Source organism: Aristolochia californica, unplaced genomic scaffold (assembly GCF_029961685.1).
Source record: "Aristolochia californica isolate CCGP_79_NKW_82.1479 unplaced genomic scaffold, dmAriCali1.0.hap1 SCAF_12, whole genome shotgun sequence".
In the NCBI taxonomy this organism is placed as follows: Eukaryota; Viridiplantae; Streptophyta; class Magnoliopsida; order Piperales; family Aristolochiaceae; genus Aristolochia; species Aristolochia californica.
Window position 1 is genome coordinate 28,888,758 of NW_027181793.1, and position 23,842 is coordinate 28,912,599.

Here is a 23,842-nt window from a genome sequence, read left to right on the forward strand (position 1 = left end):
TTTCTGTTGCAGCTCGAATCTCTTCTATAATCTGACCTTTGCTGGTTCAAATATCGATTTATCTTTGTAGATAACTCAGATAAAAAATTGGTTGAATAGGTAAAAGAATATACTTACAGATATTTATTTTAATATATATTTCTCCATATAAAGTTTAGTTCTTGATAGCAATAAATACCTCGGAATCTGAAGATTGCTGCTGCTGCTCGATCCTTTTCGCAATCTGACCTTCGCATATTCAAATATTGATATCTCTCTGTAGATAACTCCGATTGGAACAAATCATTCTTCTTTGGAAAGTAGACTCAAATATATTTTCATCAATATATAAATTGCAATATGAAAAACTACGTATAGAGGTAAAAATCGCAAAGAAATCTATGGGTGTAGGGACTGAAAAAAAATAACTACGAACCTACACCTCGGGTTTAGGGTTTAGAGAAAATGATCACTTTACCTCCGTTAGTTGACCAAGTCAACTCACAGAACCTGCTCTAATACCATGTTGAATTTATGGAAAAGTGAAATACTTCATTGACATCAATAACTTGTTGTAATCATAGTACATAAACCTCTATTTATAGTAGAGGAGGATGTAGAGTCCTTATACAACTTATCATTCAATCCTAATTACATTACAACTCTAACTCTTCAATTTAAGTAAGTCTATCTAAACAACTAGAAGACTAACTTGAGTAGAACTAGGAGTCCTTCTTGCTCTTCAAACTGATGTGATAAGGATGTCAGCTCATGGTAATCATTATGGGTCCTACTTCTTATGAGCTTGGGCCCATCTTTTGGGCCTTCCTTGGTCATGTGGCCCATCTTATAATAATCCTATATATGCGAGCTTTCTTTGGTCTTATGGGCTTGGGCCCATCTTCTAATACACTTCAATAAGTGAGTCTTCCTTGGTCGTGTAGGCTTGGGCCCTGTCTTCCAACAAAAAGAAATATGTACAGAAAGTATCGGAGAGGTTCAACATGAACAAGTGCAACCCAGTTTGCCATCCTATGGTTCCTGGATTCAAACTCATGGAAAATGGAGATGGAGTGAGGATAGACAATACTTTCTATAAGCAGATTGTGGGAAATCATTTGTATTTGACTGTCACTCGTCTAGATGTTATATTTGTGGAGAGTCTCATCAAAAGATTCATGGATTGCCCAACTGGACTTCATTTCCAAACAGCACAGAGTATATTAAGGTATTTGAAAGGTACTATTGATTTTGGTGTGTTCTACAAGAAGGGAGGAAGTAAGGAATTGATTACCTAAACAGATATGTTGGGGATTTAGACGAGAGGAAAAACACTTCAAGTTATGTGTTTATGTTAGGCTTAAGAGCAGTGTCTTGGTCCTCGAATAAACAACCTGTAGCTGCTTTGTCCACTACTGAGGCTGAGTTCATTGCTGCAACCTTATGTGTCTGTCAAGCAATATGTATAAAAAGAATATTGGAAAATCTCAGTCATGCTCAACATGATTCCACAACCGTTTACTGTGATAACAGTTCAACAATCAAACTTTCTAAAAATCCAATGATGCATGGTTGTTGTAAACACATTGATGTTCGTTTTCATTTTCTTCGTGAGCTAACAAAAGATGACATTGTAAAAATAGTTTATTATCATATGTAGGAGCAAGTTGCAGATATAATGACGAAACCTTTGTAGCTTGGCGCGTTCTTGAAGATACGTGATCTGTTGGGTGTTTGTTCGGATCCAGGTGTAAATTGATAGTAAAAGTTTTCAGTTTAAGGGAGGATGTTAAAGTTGTTAGAATAGGAACTATTCATTCAGGACTATTTTTAGTCTTAGACCGTTTCTTTCAGAATGTTACTCGAAAGAATTTTTGTTTATCTGTAAGGCTATTTGTAAGTCATTTTAATTTTTGAATAAACTGATTTTTTAGCTCCCCAATTATTGTTTCGTATACGAATTATCCAACACATTTTCTCTCTCTCTCTCTTTTACTTTCGATTAATCAAGTATCAAAACTTACTTGTTCTCGTACAATTTCATCTCTCCTTTCTTTTATTTGCTTCTTTTCTGTTAAAGTGAAATACGAAAACGGAGGCATCTAGTACAGTATAGAAAAGCTTGACTGGTCTTGTAGGTTGGCCAAACCGAGTTGACTCATCTGGAGAGAGTCATCTCAGATTTTGATTGCCCAAGATAAGACCTGGTACCTAACTGTTATAAGACTTTTTCACGTCCATAACAAATAATACTATATAATGATGTGATATCTTATCAACTTCTGGTCCATAACTCTGTCAATTGTCTGTCTGGTCAAATCCCATGTCCCCAAACCGATTGGCCGGCTGGGTTTCGAGTTTTTTAGACTCGATGAAGATGACCCGATCGGGAAGCCAAGGTTTGAAGTTTCTTAGACTAGGTGAATGGGGACAGAGTCTAGACCTAAAAATCAGACTCAGCAACCCGGAAGATACATTCGCTTTGTCTATGAAAACTGAGTTTTAGGGTCGGGGATCTCGGCATAACCTTTTTTAGTATTTCGTAATATAGAGATGAAACCGTATCTACTCACAATTAGTGTTAAATAAGTGAGAGTTTAAGCGCCACTCATAAATAAACATACTTTCTATGAGTGCTCCTAATATATAAATATATATTATATAATATTTTTAATTTATTTCTACGAATTTTTTTTATCAATAATACAAATTGCCCATTATTTCCGCTAACTGGTCAATATCGAATGTAGAATATTTAATTGAAAATATCAAAAAAATTAAAAAACAAAATTTGACAGCTGTGGGATTTGAACCCACGCCCTTTCGGACCAGAGCCTAAATCTGGCGCCTTAGACCACTCGGCCAAACTGTCTTTCTGCTCAATCATAACTGTTTTATATATTATATACAAAACAAATAAGAAAAGTACATCTTACGCTTCTCCACTTTTCATTGCAAAATCCAAGAAAAGGAACTGCCGACATCTGCTTTTAAAATTTCCGTGTTTCACATTGCTTTGCTTCACATCCCTGGGCTCAAATTAAATACAAGCTATTGAAGGCAAAATATCCTATGAAACTTTGACATGGCGACTCGCCTGTGGCACCTCTGCTGCTTGCTCCTTCTCATCATCCTCAACCCTGATCCTGATGTGTTCGTTCATGGCAGAGAAATCATTTCCCCTATCGAGGCACAGTGTTCTTCTATAGATCCATGCCGAGGCCGTCTCGCCAATCAGGCTTGTTGTACTGCCATTTCAGGTGCGATTAGCAGCACACAGCGTTGTGCTTGTGTGTGTAAGGTCCTGACAAGCTACGGGAAACCATCTTTGCCGGGGATGTGTAGTAAGTCTTGGTGTTCTAAGTGTGGCCAGTGTACTTGCAGTTAAGCTCTTTTCTGAGAATAAGGCAAGACTATTTGTAGTTTTTGTTGCTGTTTTTTAGAATATGGATGTGTCATAATGTGATTGCCTTTCTTTTTTCTGATGATCATCTGTACCACTATAATTTCTTATCTATCTGAAGTCTAAACTTACACAAGGTGGTCAATATGGAACCTGAGGCTTTAGCCCAAATTGAGTTCGCTTTTAGAGGTTTCCGTTCAGAATGATTTTGAAAGATCGAGACATTTAAATTATTTTCCCAAACTTTTGGCGATAAACACAGGTAAAAAGGCTCGACCTCCATCCCGAGGTTGAAGACGAGCTAGCGTGCCTCTTCCAGATGCGGACCCGATACGTGGTTCCGATCGTCTGACCAATGGCAGGTTGGATCCGGTGTGCAGGGTCGGGTTTACCAAAACCTGAATTTGAACCCGTTCTCCGACTCTGAAACTTGAACACGAAAAAGACCCAAATCTGACCCATCTCTACCCATTTTCGTAAACCCACTTAAACTCGACCCGTTCCTACCCTAAACCTGTAAATTCAAACTGTCTCAACCCTTTTTTACATCACTATATCATATGTGGCTTGGATTCGGTTTGGGTTCGAGTCAGTTTTGAAAAAATCCATCCCCAACCTAAAGTCCAGTTTTTTTTTACCGCTGCGTCCCCAACGGGCAATGTGAAATTAGAAACCTGAATTCAGATTTTTTAGGTTGAGTCAAGTCGAGTTTCCCGTAAAACCTGACCATCCCACTCCTATCCATAAGGGTAGGGGTGGCATCGAACTGAGCCGAACCTGAACCTGCTTATGTTTGGGTCAAGTTTGATTTAAATATTTTGAACTTGAGTTTATCCTAGCCTCAACCATAAAATTGTAATCGAACTTGAGCTCCAATATACATTTAAAACTTTGCAAAAAAAATACATGTCAAATAAATTATATATAAAATTATACATACGTGTAACATAAAATTGGGCATAGCCTATGTATATAATACTTGCATAAAATTGTCCTCTACATAAAATTATTCATAAACACCACATAATATTATGAATAATTTGTTCCTCACCGAGAAGACGAAGAACAAAGAGATTGAGTAAGAAATAGTAGAAGATGAAGAACGGAGAAATTGTTCTTTTGTAATCCTCGATTACAAAAAATCGATTGAAGACGAAGAATGAAGACTTTGAGAAAAAAATCGTAGAAATCGAATAAAAACGAAAATTAACCTTAAGGGGCAGATTGTAGACCTCTTCTTTATCTGTTTAGACATGGGGAAGATCCGACTGAGTGAATTTTTCATCGCCATCACTGATTTTCTTTCGATTTTCCTCTGATTTTGCCGCTGATTCCACAAAATCGAAACTGAAGACAAAAAGCTGACAATCTAAATCGAGCCTAAAGAGGAAGAGGCAAAATCGTGGAAGACAAAAAACCCTTATTCAATTCCCTGAAATTGCTCGTTAAGTAACGAGCCGCTGAACCGAATTGCGGTTTGCTCAAGCTTGATTCGTTTACTTAAAAAGCTTGATTCATTTACTTAAACAAGCCAAACTTGAACTCAAATTCAGTTCGTGAACGGCTCAAACTCAGTTCAGTTCGATGCCACCCCTATTGTAGGGGTGTAATTTAAAAATCCGTCAAACAACAACTAAGAGTGTGCATGGGTGGGTAACCCGAAAACCAAACCCTTCCCAAAAAACAAAATTAAAAAAAAATCTAAATAAGGTTAGTACGGTTCCCTCGACCTCATCTCTCTCTCTATCTTAATCCCCACCCCATCTCTGATCTACCCTTGTATCCCCGCATCATTCCTGACCTACCCCTATATCTCCCCTTGTCCTTCATATTTGGGGGAATTGTTGAAACCAGTGCGCTAAAAGGCTTGAACCTGTTAGGAAAACAACCTCATGGATCTTATACAAGGACCGGCCCGGTCGATACAAACAAATATTTCAACACTCCCCCGCACGGGGAAAACCCATGGACAAACTCACCGAAAAAACCAGGACAAATTCGGTGGGAGCAGGACTCGAGCTCGGGACCAACCTGCGCTGATACATGTTGAAACCAGTGCGCTAAAAGGCTCAAACTTGTTAGGAAAGCAACCCCACGGATCTTATACAATGACTGGCCCGGTCGATACAAACAAATATTTCAACAAGAATTTAATCCTTACAAATTTGTTTTAGGAAAACCCAAACTTAGCAAAAAAAAAAATGGAGGTTTTTTTTCCCGGTCCCATCTTTGACTTGTAGGGTGAAAAAACGAACCTTCCCCTTAGGTTTTTTTAGGCTCGAGTTGGGTCAAGTTTTCCATGAAATTGAAAGTTTAAACTACAGATAGCTTTTATTTTATTTATTATTCTTCATTTTTTTTGGCAACTTTTTTTACTGAAATTGCTTCGTTTGACAATTGATGACAACTTATGAGAGTTGCATCAGGTGATCCTAACCAATCGACTTAGCATTTGTAGTAATTTCCTTATTTGAAGGTGTTGTTGAAAAGATTCAGTGGTTTTAGTTAGGTGCAGGAATAATGGACGACTTTAGTCTATTGTTGTCGATTTTATTTATTTTTATCATTATTTTGGAACTTGATATTAGAATTTTGTAAGTTTAATTTATTTTTAAAAAAAAATTATATAGTAATTTTTTAATAATATATTTAAAATATTTTTAATTATTTTTAAAATATTCTATTAAAATATAATTTTCAAATTTTAGTTTTTTCTAAAAATTATAGAATTTCCGTAAATCGTTCTTGTTTTGTTTTAAAAAATTTTAAACTGTAAAAAATATTAGGGCATTTCTCAAATTTATTAAAAATCACCACAAAAAATAAAAAAATATGTAAAAATTAAACAATTAAATTATTTTATCATCCACGTATAAAGTATGAGGGGACTAACAGAAAAAATATATCCATAACGGTTTAGATGAGGAACCATTTTGTGGGAGGACAATTGTCTCAAATACATCGTTTGAATGAATGAACTAACCACACAATTTGAATGAATTAAGAGAGAAAATTATCTTATACAATCATCTAAAATAATAAAATGATATTATCGTGTACACGAAGACCTAAGAACAATATCATTCTAGTTTATATCAAAACCTTTAAAAGAATATTCCACAATCTTTCGAAAAAACACTTTGAATCATATTTTAGCTCCAATTCATATTTAGTTGAATAAAATTTTATTAAATTACTCTTTGTATATAATCTGGAATAACCAAATGTCTAATCAATTAAGATTTTTTATTGTGATTTATTCTATTTAATAAATAGTAAATAAAAATTTGAGTCATATTAACACGTCTTACCCCAATTTATAGTGAAATTGCTTTATGATCTCTTATTAGAAATCACCCTTCTTATTTATTCAAACAGTAATGATACCCTAACTATGCATAAATTAAAAAATTAAAGACGAGACAACAAAGTCGAAAAATGTTTGACAGCTGTGGGATTTGAACCCACGCCCTTTCGGACCAGAGCCTAAATCTGGCGCCTTAGACCACTCGGCCAAACTGTCGTGCTTTGATCTTCTACCTGAAGAGTGCCCTCTATGCTATTCCTTTCTCTTGGTGACAGTCCCCGTCTTTTCATCAATAGATGAGCTTATTCATAAAAATGCTAGCCTCAAGTGGGTCCTGTAAAGAAGCTCATCTGGAACTAGTAAATGAAATTTTATGCCGCCTTCAAAGCGATTGAGAAAGAAGTATTCTCCAATTCTTAATTCTTGGTCTGCATTTGTTCGGACAGAATCTTTGATTTCGTAACGTACTGAGAGAAATGAAAGAAGATGTCCGAGATGCCCTTCTCCTTCTCTGATCACTAAAGCGGATGCTTTGATGCCTTCACTTATCTAGCTGACGTATTTCATGGAGATGCTCGTGGATTAGGCTTCCAGTGAATTGAATACGCTAATGGTTATCACGGTTCAACAAGGCTAATATGATAGCTATGATGAGGCTTATGTAATCACTTTTCATACTGATACTCTCTTTTTTTCGCCTCGAAAACAGAATAAGATTTTCATAAACCAAAATGAATTAATAGCGTGCCAAAACTAAAAAAGAAATTGTAGTTTTCAGAATGAAAAGAATACATAATTCTGGAATTCCTGAAACGAAGAACATTCTCAGAGCACCACAACCGTATGGGAATTTTCTCTCTTTTTTATCACTGGGTACCATGCTAATGGGTTGATTCAAGTAGTACAGAAATGATTCAGGGCATCCCTGGCGACCACTATTAGTATCCGGATAATAAAAAGAAACACTAGGATGGTCCCTCTTCAAGTAGAATATAGCCAACTACAAACTAAAAATTCCATTTCATTTCTTGTTCTAATGGACGCATGATGCCATGTCCGATCCTTTCACCATTTGCAGACCAATTGGAGCTTTCTACAGGTATAAAAAGCTACTGGGAACTTCTAACATGAACACTTAGTCCTTCATCATGGCTTTGAATCTGAAACTTCTGAATTCATGCTTCCTCCATTCATCCGTGAATCCAAATCTTATCTCGGCCCGAAATCACAGCTCTGTTAATATGCCAAGAGGTTAGTTGATAGTCAGTATGTTCATAAATAGCTGTCTTAATTTTTCTTGAGGGTCTTTCATAGTTTATAGCCTTTGGCTGTTGGAGTCATTACTGAACTCATGTTCAATAGTTTTTGACATCGAAGTGCCTCCAAAGCTCCACATAATTCAAATGATATGGAGCCTAATATGAGTATATGATACAGGTTTAGTTTTCAAGGAAGAAAATTTGGGAATCCAGCATCCTTCTTCCTTTCCACTATGGCCTGGTAGAACTCCACTCAATAGACAAAGAGCTAATGTGCTGTTTCCGGACACATCCATCAACCAAAAGACGATTGAACTACTAGATGCCCAAGAAGATGAGTATGATGGTATCCTAATTGATCCTGATTGTCTACCATTGAGTGCTAATGCATTCGTGGCAGCTCTTCGGACCTCGATTTCTGCTTGGAAGCAGAAGGTAAACACTAGTTTCTGTCTGCTTCTTAAGATTTTTCTTTTTTTTCCTGGGCTGTGTACTTACTGATGATCTGCTGCAGGGGAAGAAAGGGGTATGGCTCAAGATACTAGCTGAGCAGGCTGATCTTGTTCCAATTGCTATCAAGGTCATACTTGTTGCTCTACTGCCCCTTTGCTTTCTTCTTCTTCTCTTTCTTTTCTTCGTCCATAGTTCAATCCTTGTTAAAGCATATTTCATGGTATCCCATTAGGATAATAATTCATTATCTTCTCAAACATGGTCGTCTACATTGAAGCAGGAAGGTTTCAGTTACCACCATGCAGAGCCAGGATATGCTATGCTCACGTATTGGATTCCCAATGGACCGTGTATGCTGCCATCTAATGCTTCGCACCAAGTTGGCGTGGGAGGATTCGTTATAAATGACAAGAAAGAGGTGCTCGTTGTGAAAGAAAAGCAATGTCCTTGTCAATGTTCTGGAATATGGAAGTTCCCAACAGGCTTTATAAATCAGGTACTAAAATAGTTTTTTTTTTTTTTCTTTGAGGTAGTTTCCTAAGGCACTGATCGAACGTCCTCGTGTAGTCTGAAGAACTATTTACCGGTGCTGTTCGAGAAGTGAAGGAAGAAACTGGTGTAAGTATCTACTTCCAATCCTCTCCGAGTCTGTCTTCGTATTAATTATGGTTTTGAAAGTCTCATCCGTCTGCTTTTCTGGATGGGTTTTCTGTTTCCTCAGATAGATACAGCTTTCGTTGAAGTGATTGCGTTTCGGTAAGCACAATCCAAATGCCCAAATTCCCGTGATCATCGTCCAAAATACAGATTAAAATCCGTCTTGCTTTTTCAGGCATGCCCATCAAGCCGCATTTGAGAAATCAGACCTGCTCTTCATATGCATGCTCAAGCCACAGTCGTTTGAAATATCCATCGACGAGTCAGAGATTGAAGCTGCCAAGGTAATCACTTCTTCTCAACTTTTCCATCAAAGGGATCGATCCAGACTTTCGCTAACTCAAGTAACTTCAAGCAGTGGATGCCACTTGACGAGTTCTTATGCCAACCCTTCTACCAAGACGACTGCATGTCAAAGAAGGTGATTGATATGTGCGTCGCCAACTACGAAAACCGGTTCAAAGGCTTGACTGCTCATCACGTCCTCTCAAAGTTGGACGGAAACTTGTCTTACCTCTATTATGGCAGTAATGGCTTAGAGAAAGATTAAGGTTAAGCGCCCATTAAATCTGGGTTTAATTTAAAGAATGTACCAATTGCATGGCTTGTTTCATCAACTGCGAGTGGGTAGATGTTGATTAAGTTTCTCTCCCAAACACGCCAGATTTGTTCCTACCATACTTCGCCTTCTCTCTGTTTTTGCCTTGGGCTAATTTAGGGTTTGAATACAGCGCTGACCACCCTATTTCCTCGTATAAGTGAAATTTGGTAATTTTACTTGATTATTTGTTTTACCTCTTTATCCATCCATTTATATGTAAATATAGAAAAAAAATTCTATTTACTGATAGATATACATAAATGCTCTTTATCCCTCACATCAAGCGTTTGGTGGGATCAGGTTTCCCATTTAATACGTGTCTTTGTCAGGTGAAAACGTGGAGGTAATCGGGTGTATCCACTGCCACGTTACCGTGGACTGCTCTACACGTCGATGAGTTAGGTCGGTTCAGCTCTACGCGTATAAGTGAAAACGTTGAGGCAGCCTCTCCTTTCCACAACCAATTATGCGCTAATGGCTCATCCACATGTCCATAGTTTGGTCAAGTTAGGTTTCCCGTTTTAACTTCACCCATGCCAATGCTTTGCCTCGTCAAAACATCGAGGCCGTCGGTCATTCCGCTGCTCCACACGTCGAAAGCTAGGTCGGATTAAATTCATGTATCACCCATATTAACACATAATAAATATAATTTTTTATTTAAAAAATCATTTTTTCACGAAATTTTTTAACAAATAATAAAAAGTGCAAGGCGGTTCAGTCTTGAGAGCGGGAGTGTGCCACGTGTCGCTGCCCTCCTCACTATCATCTCGCCCGTTCCTCTCTTCCCAGGTGGGGATCCTTGGAAAAAGGTCGGTGGACGAGGTTTTTCTGGAAGGTGACGGAGACGACTAAGAGGGGGGCCGTTGACGGCGCCACCCCTGAGAAAGGTTGTGACGGTAAATGAGTGATCGAAGGGACTTGGAAGATCCCGCTCCGATCCACGGAAGCCATGCCAAAATCAGAATAATCGAGGTAGGGGTTCCACCGAATGCATGTCCGTGAAGCATCAGAGCCTCTGTCAGATGTTCTCACATATTTTTGACAGGTCGATGTAATAGTTGTTGTAATTCGTCCCTTCCGTCTCCCTTGATGTTCTTGTTACTCTGAAAAAAAAAATTGTTTTAAAAATATTGATCTTCGAAGGTCAGTTGTCCACAACTTCATGCTTTTGATTCCATTGAAGGTCAGTTGTAGCTGAGACTTGAGCTGTTGTGATTTGTTGCGAAACTGGAAATGAAACTGACATTGAACATTTGTTGAGACATCGAAGCTTCACGGGCTCGGCTGCAGAAGAGCACTAGACATTCGGCAGCTATCCATGCATCTTATCCCTTACCTTGATGAGTCTGCTTTCGACGTGGCTTCCGTAGATCAGAGCGCCATCACTCGAGTCCTGTCGATCACTTGCTTTTTCGCTACAACCTTCTTGGCCGTAGTGCCATTGATTGCCCCCTCATAGTCGCCTTCATGAATTTCCATATAATCCTCGTCCGGCCACTGCCTTCCCTGGATCCCGAAAATTTCTTCACCGTCGATAGTGGAAAGTGGAGATTGCCCCCTCATCGTCGCTGTCCAAATGTTGATAGAGGAGGAGAGCAATGAGCTGGGTGCGGATATGAATTTATCCTCTTTCAAAAGAATTTGGTAAAGGGAAGGGAAGGGTAGGCGGTGGCGGAGATGCCCCATCTCCATCTTTTCCATGGAGATTTATGACTGGGAGGAGCTGGGTGAACCCAAGGCAGCCATGCTTGCAAAAGCTTTTGCTTTTGTTTTTTGTTTTTATTTTCACTTTTGTTAGATAAAAGAAAAGATTTCTTTTTAATTCCTCATCAGATTGTATTGGCTTTTCAAGTGTATTTGTATATATTCAAAACTTCTTCCTATTAGCGTATTTTTCCATTTTTCATCTTCTTCCCACCTTCCCTCCAGTGACCAGACAGTCAACTGCTCGGGAAAGAAGAACAATAACAACTCGACATGGAAGCCTTCTCACCAAATTACGTATCTAACTGTCATCATTCACTTGATAATAAACCCAAAAGTGATAAACCCGCAGCGTAACGGGAGCTACGAAAAGTTGTTTTCAATCTTAACACAACGCATGCATTCTCCCACTTGCCGTCGTCCTCATTTGCATATTTAAACGCCCCAGTGTTCATATCCCACCGAAAATCAGTTAAAAATGCTTGAGAATCCGAGATCAGACGACTGATCTTAGGTAGTGATCGATTCTAATTTGTCCTTCTTATGTAAAAAATTCCTACTAATAAACTTTCCGTGAGAAGCAGAAGAGGAACCAACGAAACAACCCGATTCATGCCCGAGTACAAACCAGAAATATTCTTAGACGATGGAAGATACGGTATCTCTTCTCCGGTCATCCCATCCCACTATTGGGGAGCTGCCTTCATCTAGAAGAAAAGGGGTTAGGCGCCATTGATTCAGCCTGTTGCCATGGTTTCGTCACGGTGGTTTCATTAAACACGCGTACTGCAGGTCTAAATGAGATCAGATGGACGACTTATTATTTTAAAGAAAGTCAATTCAATTATTGTCTTAAAAGAAAGTAGAATATATTGCTAGTCAAGGCCTCAAGTCTATGCGCTTCGTTACCGTGGAAGATCCCTTGAATCGGCCGGTTCCCTTCCTAATTGAACCATTTGGAGGTCAAGCTGGACGCCTGGACCCTCTTATGGCCTTCTCATCTTAACTACTTGGCATCATATCATCGCTGCCCATGTTGCCTCGTCATCACCAGATTGTGTACCGACCGTACATCTGCGCGGAACGGAGACCAGAATCTTGGAGATGTGCGAATCTCTGATGTTTCTGCTCACGGGAAACCGGGGAGTGAAAACTAAACTAGCGGCGGCAGCGGTGTCTCCGTCACGCTTTCACGTTTTTCACGGGTAAAAGACGAAAAGGATTCAACCAATAATGGGATAAAAAGAAGGTTATCGCGTGAATTGAATTTAAGACGTTTTGTTTCCAGAAGTCTTTCTCCTTCTTTTCCAATTTCCTTTTATTTTCTGCGTCCAAAGATCCAGAAGGTCGTAAAAAGCTCGCGCCGACTAAACCGGGCTCTCAGCGCAAGCGCCAGCTAGCGGCTCTCGCTATTTTCTCTGAGAACTTTTTGCGTTTTTTTATTTATTTATTTATTACATTTCCAGTTTCATCCAAGTTTCAACCAGTCCACTCTGCCAATCCCCAACCTCTTATTCCCTTCTTTCGCGCTTCTGTCGTTCGCAAAACCACGACGAAAACGATCGTTGTCACTTGATTTTTCTGTACCTTCACGAACTCGGCCTTCCATTTATTTTTCCGGTCGACGCCTCCGTCATCTATCTCTTATAAATATGTTGCCTTCATCTCCACCTGCTCCAATTGTTCTGCTCGAAGCTCCAATTGTTCTGCTCGAAGATTCCAGTTTTTCTTCCTTTTCCAGCTTGAATGGATTCTGTTTATCGCGCTCCTTTGCCTCCTAGACTTCGTTTTGATTCCGATTATAATTCTGCTTCTAGTCGTTACGTCGGCGTTCGAAGTACTGTTCAAAATCAGATTCCCTCTGAAAACAGTCATTGTAACGGTAAAGCTAACAACGCCATGGGGTCTTTTGGGAGATCTGAACCGAAGATCGTTCATGGAGAAGCTGGATATGTTCTCGAAGACGTGCCTCATTTGACTGATTTTATTCCTGATCTGCCTGTGAGTTGCTCTGCTCGTGCTTATGCGTGATCTCGACGTTTTCTGAAGTACTTCTTATAGAGTACAAATCGAACTTAGTTGAAGTTAAATTCTTCTCCTAGACGGTTTTTCCTAGTCCCTCCACTTTCCGAGGTCACTGGATTCAACTACGGTCGAGGATGGCAAAAGTAAATTCACGATAACAATAACAACAAGAGTAATAGTTGTAAAGCCGATAATTGAATATTTATACCGGATGTTAGGATTAAGCCTCTCTAGTCCCTCCAGTTTGTTGTTTATCGGATTTGATTATTTTTTTCTTCCTTTTTCTGTGACGTTGCACGACCTCCAACAGTTAACCTCCTTGGAGAATTAAGCTATTGGAGAAGGACAATGCTAGCATCTAGTCAATATGTGGCTCACAGAATATGATTATTCTAAACCGTTCGTTGTTTTCTTATATCCTCTGCATTTGTCACTAGCTGCTGATTTGTTATCTTACTTTGTTTTTCCTGGGAAAGTATAAGATCAAACTTTTGAATTTGAAACAGAATTTCCTCTCCATCGGTTGTAACTTTATGTTTAATCTTTCAAATTCTGCAGACATATCCAAATCCTTTGCAAAACAATCCAGCGTACTCAGTTGTGAAGTAGGTTCATTTACTTTAATCTTATTGTCAAAATTCAATTAATACTGAGTTTCTGTCCTCTTTGCCCTTTTCTAGATTCTCCAACTGATGTTGCCTATTCTAGTTAGTGACACATAGAAATGAACAATAAATGCTTTTGTGTTTGCAGGCAGTATTTTGTTAATACAGATGACACCGTTGCTCAGAAGGTGTGTACTATTACCGTTTCTTATTTTTAGCCAACTATGACAATTTAATATATCTATGCATGTAACTTCTGCTGATATGCTTTTCTTGATTAAAGTTTTGATGGCCCCTTTCAGTTATAAAAGTTTTGAAATCCAATAGTTGAAAATTTTAATGCTATAATTTGTTGACAAAATAAGAAACTGGGAGGTTTTTCCCATTGGTCCTTGTTTTCAGATCGTTGTACACAAGAGTAGTCCAAGAGGAACACACTTTCGACGTGCAGGGCCTCGTCAGAAGGTGAATTCGATCAGTCCACATTTATGAGTGCTGGGACATCTTATGGACATAACTCACAAACATTCTTTACCATTTATTCAGGTGTATTTTGAGTCAGATGAAGTGCATGCATGCATTGTGACATGCGGTGGCCTTTGTCCTGGACTTAATACAGTGATCAGAGAATTAGTATGTGGTTTGCACCACATGTATGGAGCTTGTAGAATTCTTGGGATAGACGTGAGTGCTTATTACTATCCAAGTTCATTTTGCATGATGTAATCTACTAAGATCAACTAAAGCTCCATTTTCCATTGCTTTTGTACATATGCAGTATGACTATTGGTTTGTTTGAGTTTTGAATATTTCAATTGATGTCCATCAACTGATGGTGGTTACCTGCATTCATAGGGAGGATATAAGGGTTTCTATGCTCGCAACACTATCCCTTTGACACCCAAGGTTGTCAATGACATCCATAAGCGTGGTGGAACCATCCTCGGCACATCACGAGGAGGTCATGACACCTCAAAGATAGTTGACAGCATTCAGGACCGGGGCATTAATCAGGTAATTTTCTAGGTTTGGAACTATCATTGTGTCATTTATTTAATAAATCTTTAGTAGCCTAATGATTCAATCTATTACTAGTCTTAGTTGTGGTACCTACTTACAATAATTCTGATCTTTGTCCCTTTCAGGTTTACATAATAGGAGGCGATGGAACTCAAAGAGGGGCATCTGCAATTTATGAGGTAATTATTGTTGACAGGATGAGAAATTTGCCAGCTGCAAATGTAACAACATTTAAGTAGATGTTGCTCATGAAGGAGAAATATTACTCTCTCTCTCTCTCTCTCTCTCTCTCTCTCTCTCTCTCTCTCTCTCTCTCTCTCTATATATATATATATATATATATATATATATATATATATATATATATATTTATATGCATTAAGGTGTATTTGTCTGGTTCTTGTGATAAGATGTAGAGTTTCAACGGTTGAGATATGAAAAGGACTACACTTTTAGCTTTTCTGAAGTTCATGTCATATGAAATGCAGGAAATTCAAAGGCGTGGTCTCAAAGTCGTAGTTGCTGGAATCCCTAAGACTATTGATAATGACATTGCAGTATGTGTCTTGATTTGAGCTTCACGTTTTTGTTCTTTATGATGATCAGTTGAGCCGAATTAGCAGGTTTTGGTTTGTGTTTGTACTTTGTTTTGATGTTGAGACTCTTTTCACTACCTTGTGCTAATTCAGGTTATTGACAAATCCTTTGGTTTTGACTCTGCTGTGGAAGAGGCTCAACGTGCCATTAACGCAGCTCATGTTGAAGCAGAAAGTATAGAAAATGGTGTTGGCCTTGTGAAGCTGATGGGTCGCTATAGTGGTAAGGGTGCAATGACTCTGTTGCAACTTAGCGGCTAGAAATTTTCTGCATCAAATTGCATAGTCGTTCTGTTCTCAAATGTCAAGTTCTGCTTTGATCATCTGGGTGCCAGTCTGTTTGGTAAAAAATGTTAAAGTAATACCAAACAACTCTTGGACCTTGACATGTTCTGTTTCGACTTTTTGTATCATTAACTGCTGGTTCAGTTGTTAAGACTTTTCTGGAGCATTTTTTCCATTGGTTTATAATCTATGATTTCCTCTTGCTGCTGCTGATGGTATCTGCATACGTGATGTTTTTGAAAGGAAGTTAATTAGTAGTGGGTTTGTCCTGCAGGCTTCATTGCAATGTATGCCACCCTTGCAAGCCGAGACGTGGTATGTCCCTTCTTCTTTCTGTCTTTGGTTGGAAAAATACTCTTCCTACAACCTCTCTCCCCTTCCTGAAGTTTATTATTCTAAATTGTGGTAATCGAGTTCTGATGTTCCTCTCTTATTATTCTCGTTTGTTGTGTTACAGTCTACATTCTGAATCTTGTACTTCAATTTTGGCCTAGAGATTTTGGTTGATTTTACTGCTGGCTTCATTCAGGACTGCTGCTTGATTCCAGAATCACCTTTCTATCTTGAAGGGGAAGGCGGATTATTTGATTATGTGGAAAAACGACTCAAGGAAAATGGGCACATGGTTATAGTTGTGGCTGAAGGTGCAGGGCAAGAGTTAGTCGAGGAAAGCATGCGATCAATGAGTGAGCAGGATGCATCAGGAAACAAGCAACTTAATGATGTTGGACATTGGCTATCTGATAAAATAAAGGTAATAATCGCTAATCAAAAGCTTTATTTTGGCAGTTAGGTTTCCTAATAGGAATTAAAAATGTCTCTTTTTTGGTGTTGTCCAGAAACATTTCACAAAAAGGCAGAAAATGGTGATAAATCTGAAGTATATTGGTGAAGCCTCTATCTCTCTCTATGGAGGACATATGTAGAGTAACTTTTTCTGATTGAAAGTATTGTTGTTGCAGATCCTACATATATGATCCGTGCTATTCCAGGTAATGCTTCAGATAATGTCTACTGCACACTTCTAGCTCAAAGTGCAGTCCATGGTGCAATGGCTGGATACACTGGCTTCACTGTGGGTCCTGTTAATGGAAGACATGCTTATATACCATTCTACGTAAGTTTTATATGCAATTGATAAATAGCTCCTACAGCAAGTCAATGATGAATTTAGTGATTGGCATTTGATTCCGGACTATTCCCTAGTTGTCTTGCATCAGACCACCGAATCTTTTAGGTGGGACATTCAGAAAAAAGCCAGATTCATGTTTTCTTTAATTCTTAAAAAAAATCCATGTAAAAATTTTCTTAGCACCCAAAGATTTCCATCAAATCCTTATGTTTCAGATTTCTCTCAAAACTTTTAATGCCAGCATTGATTTCGACAAGTGGAAGATCTTAACAGATTGGATTGATTTTCTCACCAAGAAAATACTTGATATTCCATATATTTATTCATTGTTCTTTTGATGGGCATTCTGAAAAAATCTCACTTGTCATGGAAAAGTGTCAGGGGAGCTTCTTAGATAACATCATCAATATGCAGCGTGCAGATTTCATTATCCTCTCTGTTCCTCGTCTCAAGAAAATCTTCCAACAAATGATCATGTGTGCCTTTAGAAAATTTGTCTTCTAGTAATCTTATTTGCAAAGAGATTTTGAAAAATGCTCTCTAATAACCGCAGGAAGAAACATCTAGAAACAACTAGGACTTAATACTAGACTCATATAATTCATAGTTGAAACAAACGGTCCTGCATCTCATCTATATGCTGTGATTGTTGTGTAATAGTCTAACATTGAATTGGTTCCCGATTACAGAACTGCTTGACGATCTTAAACCTGAAATGGCAAAGTTTGCTGCTTTACTTAACTAGTTTGCTATTTTGTACTATATGTCACTGAAAACAATACTTTAGGTTGCTCATTCAGATCCAGCAGACTTAAAGTCTGTGTTTCTTTGGATTCACTTCTTTGAATGCTCAGAAACTTGAAACTGCCAAACAGAATTAATTGACTGTCTTTTCGGTTCGAAATGTCACAGACAAACAGAGCAAGCCAAGCTCTTGCTGCTAATAGGTTCAGTATCACTTGTAGGTTGCTGAATAATTAATGTTGTTTTATCCATCTGTTCTCCATGAGTGGGCACCAAAATTTGTCTTTGGTGTTGATTGCAAGGAGGCTCTAGTTTTTTTTTCTCCGAATGCAGGTGGAGACAAGTTCAATCTGATAAATACATATATGTTCTCATTAAATTGCATGCCTTCGAAAATTCAACCTGCACCATATTTGTATCTTCCCAATCAATTACATGCCTTCCATGCACTGACAGTGCCACTTTCTATGTGTGATGCAGCGCATAACGGAAACACAAAACAAGGTTGTAATTACGGACAGGATGTGGGCCAGGCTGCTTGCTTCGACAAATCAACCGAGTTTCTTAAGTTCCAAAGATTTGGCAGAAGAGAAGAAGTTGAATGAAGAATTGCAGACCCAATTGTTAGAAGGATTTAGTGCCAAGGATGCTGAGAGAGTGGTGACGGATGAGATTACCTCTAATAACAAAGTTTAAAGAGATGATGAGTGTATTTACGTGTGGTCATTTAAAGAAGTTAAATTATGCTTTAGAACTGGTATATTTTTTCATGCAGCTACCAGTCATTACAACACTGGCTTCATTATCCTGTCTTCCTCCTAAGAGCCTTGGAGCGGTTGCTCAATTTGGATCCACAGAATGAATTATGGAGCAGTGACGTGATGCTATCATCGGCAGCAGTTGCCCTGTTCAGAAATGTGGCTTGCTCCTGACGTGTTTCCGCTGTTATAAATTAGCCTAACAATGTATTAAGACTCCGGCGTTTGTGGATCGAAATGTTTGAATCTTTGTCAGTTTGGTTGTTTCTCCTTGTTGCTCCTGATGCTAGTATTATTTTGGTGGAAGTACCGAGGGCAAAATAAAGCCTGCATGCGCAGTCTCAATGAGTACCGAGTGGCACACACGAGATCGAACAGCTTTCATTCATGGAACGGTTTAGATACTGACTTTTCAGTACATTTCAGTATACTAGTAGAGCGATACTCAAATTGAAAAAGATTACATAAAATGTTCGTAAAAAAATAGTAAGTAATAATAGATATTTACGTCTCTTTCAATCATCCAAAACTAGTGAGTAATGATAAATATTATTCGCATCTCACAGTAAACAACTATTATAATTATTATTTATTTAATTATTTTCAAAATTAATTATATTAATTTTCAATACAAATTTCTGAGTTGCATTGGAGCCATTAATGGGACTTACAGAAAGGCCCATATTATTGACAATGACACAGGTTTTAATATGGAGTTCACTTTTGTAATAGTGGATATGAAGGATTCATAGTTGATGCTCGCATTTTAATGCATGCATTAGATATACCAAACGGGTTTGCCGTCACAATTGTTTTATCTATTTTTACTAGGTAGATATTGGGTATGTTAACTTGCCTGGTTTATTGGCACCTTATTGTTCAACTAAATATCATTTAAAGGAATGCAATGAAAATATCTCCATTAGACTACGGTAGAGTCATTCAACCATTGGTATTTATTCATAATTAAGAAGCACAATTGAGAGAAAACAACGGTTTGCAAGAGCACTTTCATAACCATATAAGACTCAAGTAAAAATTATCAATGCATGTTAATTAAAAGCAAATATTAGAGAAAATAAGGAGAAGTTAACAAACTGGATTAGCTATCCATTTTTGTAATGTAGAGTAAAAAATAGTTGATTTAACATGACCAATTTGTTTTTAGAATAAAAAGTTCTTAAATTTTATTTTTGATACGAGATTGATTATTCCATAAAAAAAAGTCCATTTAATTTTACTTGAATTTTTTTAAAAATTTCCATGTAATTTCCTAGTAAGGTACTAATAAAATTTTCTTAGAAATACATATCTTAGGAAAAAAATATTTCTTACTTTTCCTAGGATATAAATTTCTAACCAAAGTCACTTACGGGGCCTAATAAAATTTTATATAAAGGTATCTTGAAATATATATCATGAAAAAATATTTCTAGCTTGTCCTGAGATATAATTTTTTAACCAGAGACACTGGGGGAGCCTTAGTGAGCGCTGAATTTTTCAAGTTAAAGTAACCAATTCAATGGTAGACTATTACAAAATGCTGAATGCTTCAAGTTTCCTCTGTTAGGAAGTGGGACTTTCTAAGCCATTACAACATAAAAAAAAAAATTCTTGCATTGCCACACGAATTGGATCATACAAAGTCATTACAACATTTGAAACTTAAATAAACTGTGTTACAAGCCATTAACCGAATAGACATATAATGTGAAAAAACACAATCAGATCATTGACATCCGAAGAGAAACACAATTCAGGTCGTTTCTTACTTTTTATATTTGGCTTTGTACAATTCACCCCCTATATACGCCAGAAGGATCTGCATTTTGGACGATCCACGGATGCTCAAGTAGCTTGTGTAGTGGGAGGCGCTCAGACGAATCTTTTACCAACATCTGCCAAGGATAAATTGCTGATTGGGTTAAACTTCCATTTTCTAATAATAGAACACAGCTGATGGTGGCAGGCAAATGAAGAATACAAGTTGTCACCTGACTAATGAGGTCTTTCGCAGAAGAAGAAATAATTGGTTTGTGTGGAAACTTCAGATCAACCTTTATTATCCTGAAAATATATACAATATAATAGGTAAATTTCTATACTAATTTTAAACGCAACAATATGATGCAAAAATAATGTAATCCAACTACTAAATCTATCATCCAGAGGCTAGGAGACTTCAATAATCACCTCTACAGAACCATCCCTGTTTAGGTCATGAATTGCCGGCTTACCTAAGCCAAACAACCAACTCATGGGACGATGAATTTGTATTCAATAGGAAGGATTATTGATGTGCAGTGATGTGGAATTCTCAGTACTCACAAATCTTTTCAGTAGTATATATCAGAGCTAGCAAGAGACACGAAGTGTCCAGAACTACTGTATTAGCGGTACTTTTTCACCATCAGAATTCAACTTCTGCTGGGTTACTTTTTCACCATCAGAACTCCCTACTGCTGGACAGCTTCCATTACTCTGGGTTTCCTTCTCTTTTTCCTTTGTCACTTGCAAGGGTCAGATGGACCAACCCTTCAACAACAGGAGCTGCCACCAATCAGCCATCCTGGTCGAGATGCATCAACACTCCCTGACCTCATTCTCCCACTGGATTGCTCCAGTAAGTATTTCAAGAAAACACCCTAAATATGAAAATTCTGTATGCTGAAAATATGCATAACACACCTGAAATATTCCTGTAATGCAACTTAAAATACTGCCCAAAAGTGTGCAAAATACCAAAATATTATGGAGAAAAGAAGTTATGAGAGAACTAAAATAATTCAGGGTATCAAAATTGTATGTCACGCAGAAGAAAAGGCAAGAATAATGTTGTCAATTCAATACTCAAGATAAGCAGAAAACAAATGCATTACACATATCAAATAAATACAATTTTTTTTGCTGTGCACCTTCTATATGTATCTGAATGCTCCTTTGCTTCAAATGGTGGGATCCCGTAAAGAAATTCATAGCACAAGACACCCAAGCTCCATATGTCTACATTTGCGTCATGCTCCACACTTTCCACTGCAAAAGATCCAGTTCTTAAAAGTTCAGGCTGTACGTCCATACTTTAGGATCATTAAGTAGTGCATTTTTTTCTTACCCATTTCAGGAGGAAGGTAATCCAATGTTCCACACATGGTTCTCCGGCGATTGAATGTATGTACAGACCAGCCAAAGTCCGCAATCTTGAGTTCACCCTGTTGAAAAATGCTGACCCACATAAATTTGAATTTCAATGAATCAATAAGATCAAAGATTGACAGAGTATATAAGCATACCTGTGCAGTGATAAGAAGGTTTTCTGGTTTTATATCCCTATGTATTATATGATTCCTATGCAAGTAAACTAGGGCCTTTGCTATCGAAGCAACATACTGCAAAATTAAATGACCAAAGCCATTAACAATGTAGTAGCAGAGTTTAACATCTACTAGAAATCAAAAAGAAACCCTTCCGTAAAAGTGTAGCATCAAGTGATACTAAAAAACAAAAACAAAAAATCACTAAGTCAAAGAACGGGCATAAAGCAAGCACAGTCAGCTATGAACAATAGATTGAGGTCAGTTCATAGTACTCACAGTAGCAGCACGTTTTTCGTTGAAGTATTTGCATCTTTGGAGCTCCTTGTAAAGCTCACCCCTATGTGCATATTCCAGTATCAAATAAACTCGGGACTGCAAGCAAATAATTGAAAGAGCAAGGAACGTTGATTTAGTCATCCTATCCAAGAGGCCTTCAAATGAGGAACACATGAAAAGGCTTGAGTAAAAAAATTGGACCTGATCATAAAAGTATCCATAGAGGCGTAGGATGTTGGGGTGTCGAAGGTGGCTTTGAATCTCAATTTCCCTACGCAGTTGATGCTCGACTTGAGACTCTTTCAGTTGATTTTTGAACAGAACCTTGAGTGCCACCAAGTGATTGCTCTGTTCCATTGAACCATTTAAAAATTCTAACATTCAATATTTCTGCATGTCTTGTAACGAATTCAATATATCCACATGTGTCCTTAGAAAGAATTGCCAACTCAAATGCACCAAAGTTTTATTTATAGCAGCTATTGAAAAGACAATAAAAAGACCAACAAAGCAGTGGAGCATGCATGAGTTCCATTCCAGATGATAGCCAAATAACTTCAAAGCCTCGGAGTTCCCTTTCACCAATTTCACGGCCTCCTTCATTTCTGATGAGGACCAAGACATGGTACGTGCAGCGAAACAGAACAGGGCAGGAAATTCAAGACAACAATAGACAGAATTTAGGCTACTGGTTGCAAGAACATCTCACTCATACCATCCAAGAATGGTAGTTATTCTGAAGTGGCTCCAGTATGCCAAAAAAGAAGTGGGATTCCAGAGAACTAGTAAACCAAAGCTTCATTCCAAATAGAATGAACAAATACTAAACTAGTAAACCAAAGTTTTGATAGAAAAGGAAATGAACAAATATGCAGGAGAAGGTAACAAGAACGAAAAGAATGTGTTAGCAAAACCAATTTGAGAAAAACAACAGAAATATATTGTCAGTCTCGACAATGAGATCTAAAAAGAAACAGAATATAGGCATCTTATTCAAGATCGACAAATAAGTGCCATTTCTCTGAAGGTCAAACAGGACGTCGTACTACCTTCTTCTCTCTTGCTAGATAGACATGTCCGAACTTTCCTCGGCCGAGAGGCTTTCCTATGTCAAAGTCGTTCAGGGTCCACCTTTTCTCTGTCTTTTCTGCCGGAGCTCTCGAGTGAGCCTGTACAAGGAGGAGGGGAAACATATAAGAGCAAATGAAGTTTACTGCCAACATCCAAGATTACAGGTGAGAACGGCATGCTCCACTAATTCCAGAACTTTGGAAAGAGAAAATAGAAAATCCTGATGAAATCCACGCTGTCTAGAAAAAAACCCTAAATGTCAAAGTTCAAAAAGTAATAAAGAACCTGAGATTTGAAAACTGAACAACAGACCCTCAGTCATGCGAACTTAGACTAAATCACTGACATATACACATATCTTACAAGAACTGGATTGTTCTTTGCTTCCACGACATAAACCCTACCGAGAAGCAGGAAAAGAAAGAAAAAAGGGAAAAGAAGAAGAAAGATTACTACTGAAGGTGACGAAAACCCATTTGCTCAGATATACCAAAACCGTATCCTCAACAGAAGTGCTTCACTTACATTCCCTTCCGGTTGAAGCACTGAAGCAATCGCCATGAGAAAATGCAGGAGGGAGAGACGCCGCAGTGAGAAATGCGAGGGTTCTACGGACTGTAGTCTGTTCGACCGAGGCGAGATGCAAATCG

The 23,842-nt window shown here is 38.0% G+C and overlaps 3 protein-coding genes and 2 non-coding genes across 5 annotated transcripts; 2 read left to right on the plus strand and 3 right to left on the minus strand.

Moving 5' to 3' along the window:
- Window positions 1-983: 983 nt before the first annotated feature.
- Window positions 984-9,614, plus strand: LOC137946841 (nudix hydrolase 8-like). Its single transcript, XM_068793133.1, has 8 exons — window positions 984-1,218; window positions 8,127-8,383; window positions 8,463-8,528; window positions 8,682-8,897; window positions 8,969-9,019; window positions 9,123-9,157; window positions 9,234-9,342; window positions 9,417-9,614. Exons 1-8 carry the CDS (start codon window positions 984-986, stop codon window positions 9,606-9,608), a joined length of 1,161 nt encoding a protein of 386 aa, XP_068649234.1. The 3' UTR covers window positions 9,609-9,614.
- TRNAL-UAG (transfer RNA leucine (anticodon UAG)) lies at window positions 2,772-2,851 on the minus strand. The gene has a single exon. It is a non-coding gene; the product is annotated as a tRNA-Leu (tRNA).
- TRNAL-UAG (transfer RNA leucine (anticodon UAG)) lies at window positions 6,826-6,905 on the minus strand. Its single transcript has one exon. It is a non-coding gene; the product is annotated as a tRNA-Leu (tRNA).
- Window positions 9,615-12,858: 3,244 nt separating the features above from the next.
- On the plus strand, window positions 12,859-18,578 carry LOC137945271 (ATP-dependent 6-phosphofructokinase 6-like). The gene is made up of 14 exons (XM_068791075.1): window positions 12,859-13,367; window positions 13,950-13,996; window positions 14,145-14,184; window positions 14,399-14,461; window positions 14,543-14,680; window positions 14,852-15,010; window positions 15,142-15,195; window positions 15,505-15,573; window positions 15,706-15,835; window positions 16,172-16,212; window positions 16,427-16,651; window positions 16,737-16,785; window positions 16,860-17,014; window positions 18,254-18,578. Exons 1-14 carry the CDS (start codon window positions 13,113-13,115, stop codon window positions 18,467-18,469), a joined length of 1,641 nt encoding a protein of 546 aa, XP_068647176.1. The 5' UTR covers window positions 12,859-13,112; the 3' UTR covers window positions 18,470-18,578.
- A 1,552-nt stretch (window positions 18,579-20,130) lies between these two features.
- LOC137945857 (serine/threonine-protein kinase Aurora-2) lies at window positions 20,131-23,826 on the minus strand. The gene is made up of 9 exons (XM_068791919.1): window positions 23,718-23,826; window positions 23,171-23,290; window positions 22,323-22,469; window positions 22,122-22,217; window positions 21,822-21,917; window positions 21,644-21,740; window positions 21,447-21,564; window positions 20,526-20,598; window positions 20,131-20,429 (listed from the first exon to the last, which is right to left on the minus strand). Exons 1-9 carry the CDS (start codon window positions 23,751-23,753, stop codon window positions 20,328-20,330), a joined length of 885 nt encoding a protein of 294 aa, XP_068648020.1. The 5' UTR covers window positions 23,754-23,826; the 3' UTR covers window positions 20,131-20,327.
- Window positions 23,827-23,842: the final 16 nt, after the last annotated feature.

Coding starts and splice junctions, on each gene's coding strand:
- LOC137946841 (XM_068793133.1), top strand. CDS start 984: ATGAACAAGTGCAACCCAGTTTGCCATCCTATGGTTCCTGGATTCAAA. Junction 8,384..8,462: donor TTTCTGCTTGGAAGCAGAAG/GTAAACACTAGT, acceptor GATCTGCTGCAG/GGGAAGAAAGGGGTATGGCT. Junction 9,343..9,416: donor CAGAGATTGAAGCTGCCAAG/GTAATCACTTCT, acceptor AACTTCAAGCAG/TGGATGCCACTTGACGAGTT.
- LOC137945857 (XM_068791919.1), bottom strand. CDS start 23,753: ATGGCGATTGCTTCAGTGCTTCAACCGGAAGGGAAT. Junction 23,291..23,717: donor TGCTTCAACCGGAAGGGAAT/GTAAGTGAAGCA, acceptor CTCCTTGTACAG/GCTCACTCGAGAGCTCCGGC. Junction 21,918..22,121: donor ACGAAAAACGTGCTGCTACT/GTGAGTACTATG, acceptor TTAATTTTGCAG/TATGTTGCTTCGATAGCAAA.
- LOC137945271 (XM_068791075.1), top strand. CDS start 13,113: ATGGATTCTGTTTATCGCGCTCCTTTGCCTCCTAGACTTCGTTTTGAT. Junction 14,681..14,851: donor GTAGAATTCTTGGGATAGAC/GTGAGTGCTTAT, acceptor CTGCATTCATAG/GGAGGATATAAGGGTTTCTA. Junction 17,015..18,253: donor ATGCTTATATACCATTCTAC/GTAAGTTTTATA, acceptor TGTGTGATGCAG/CGCATAACGGAAACACAAAA.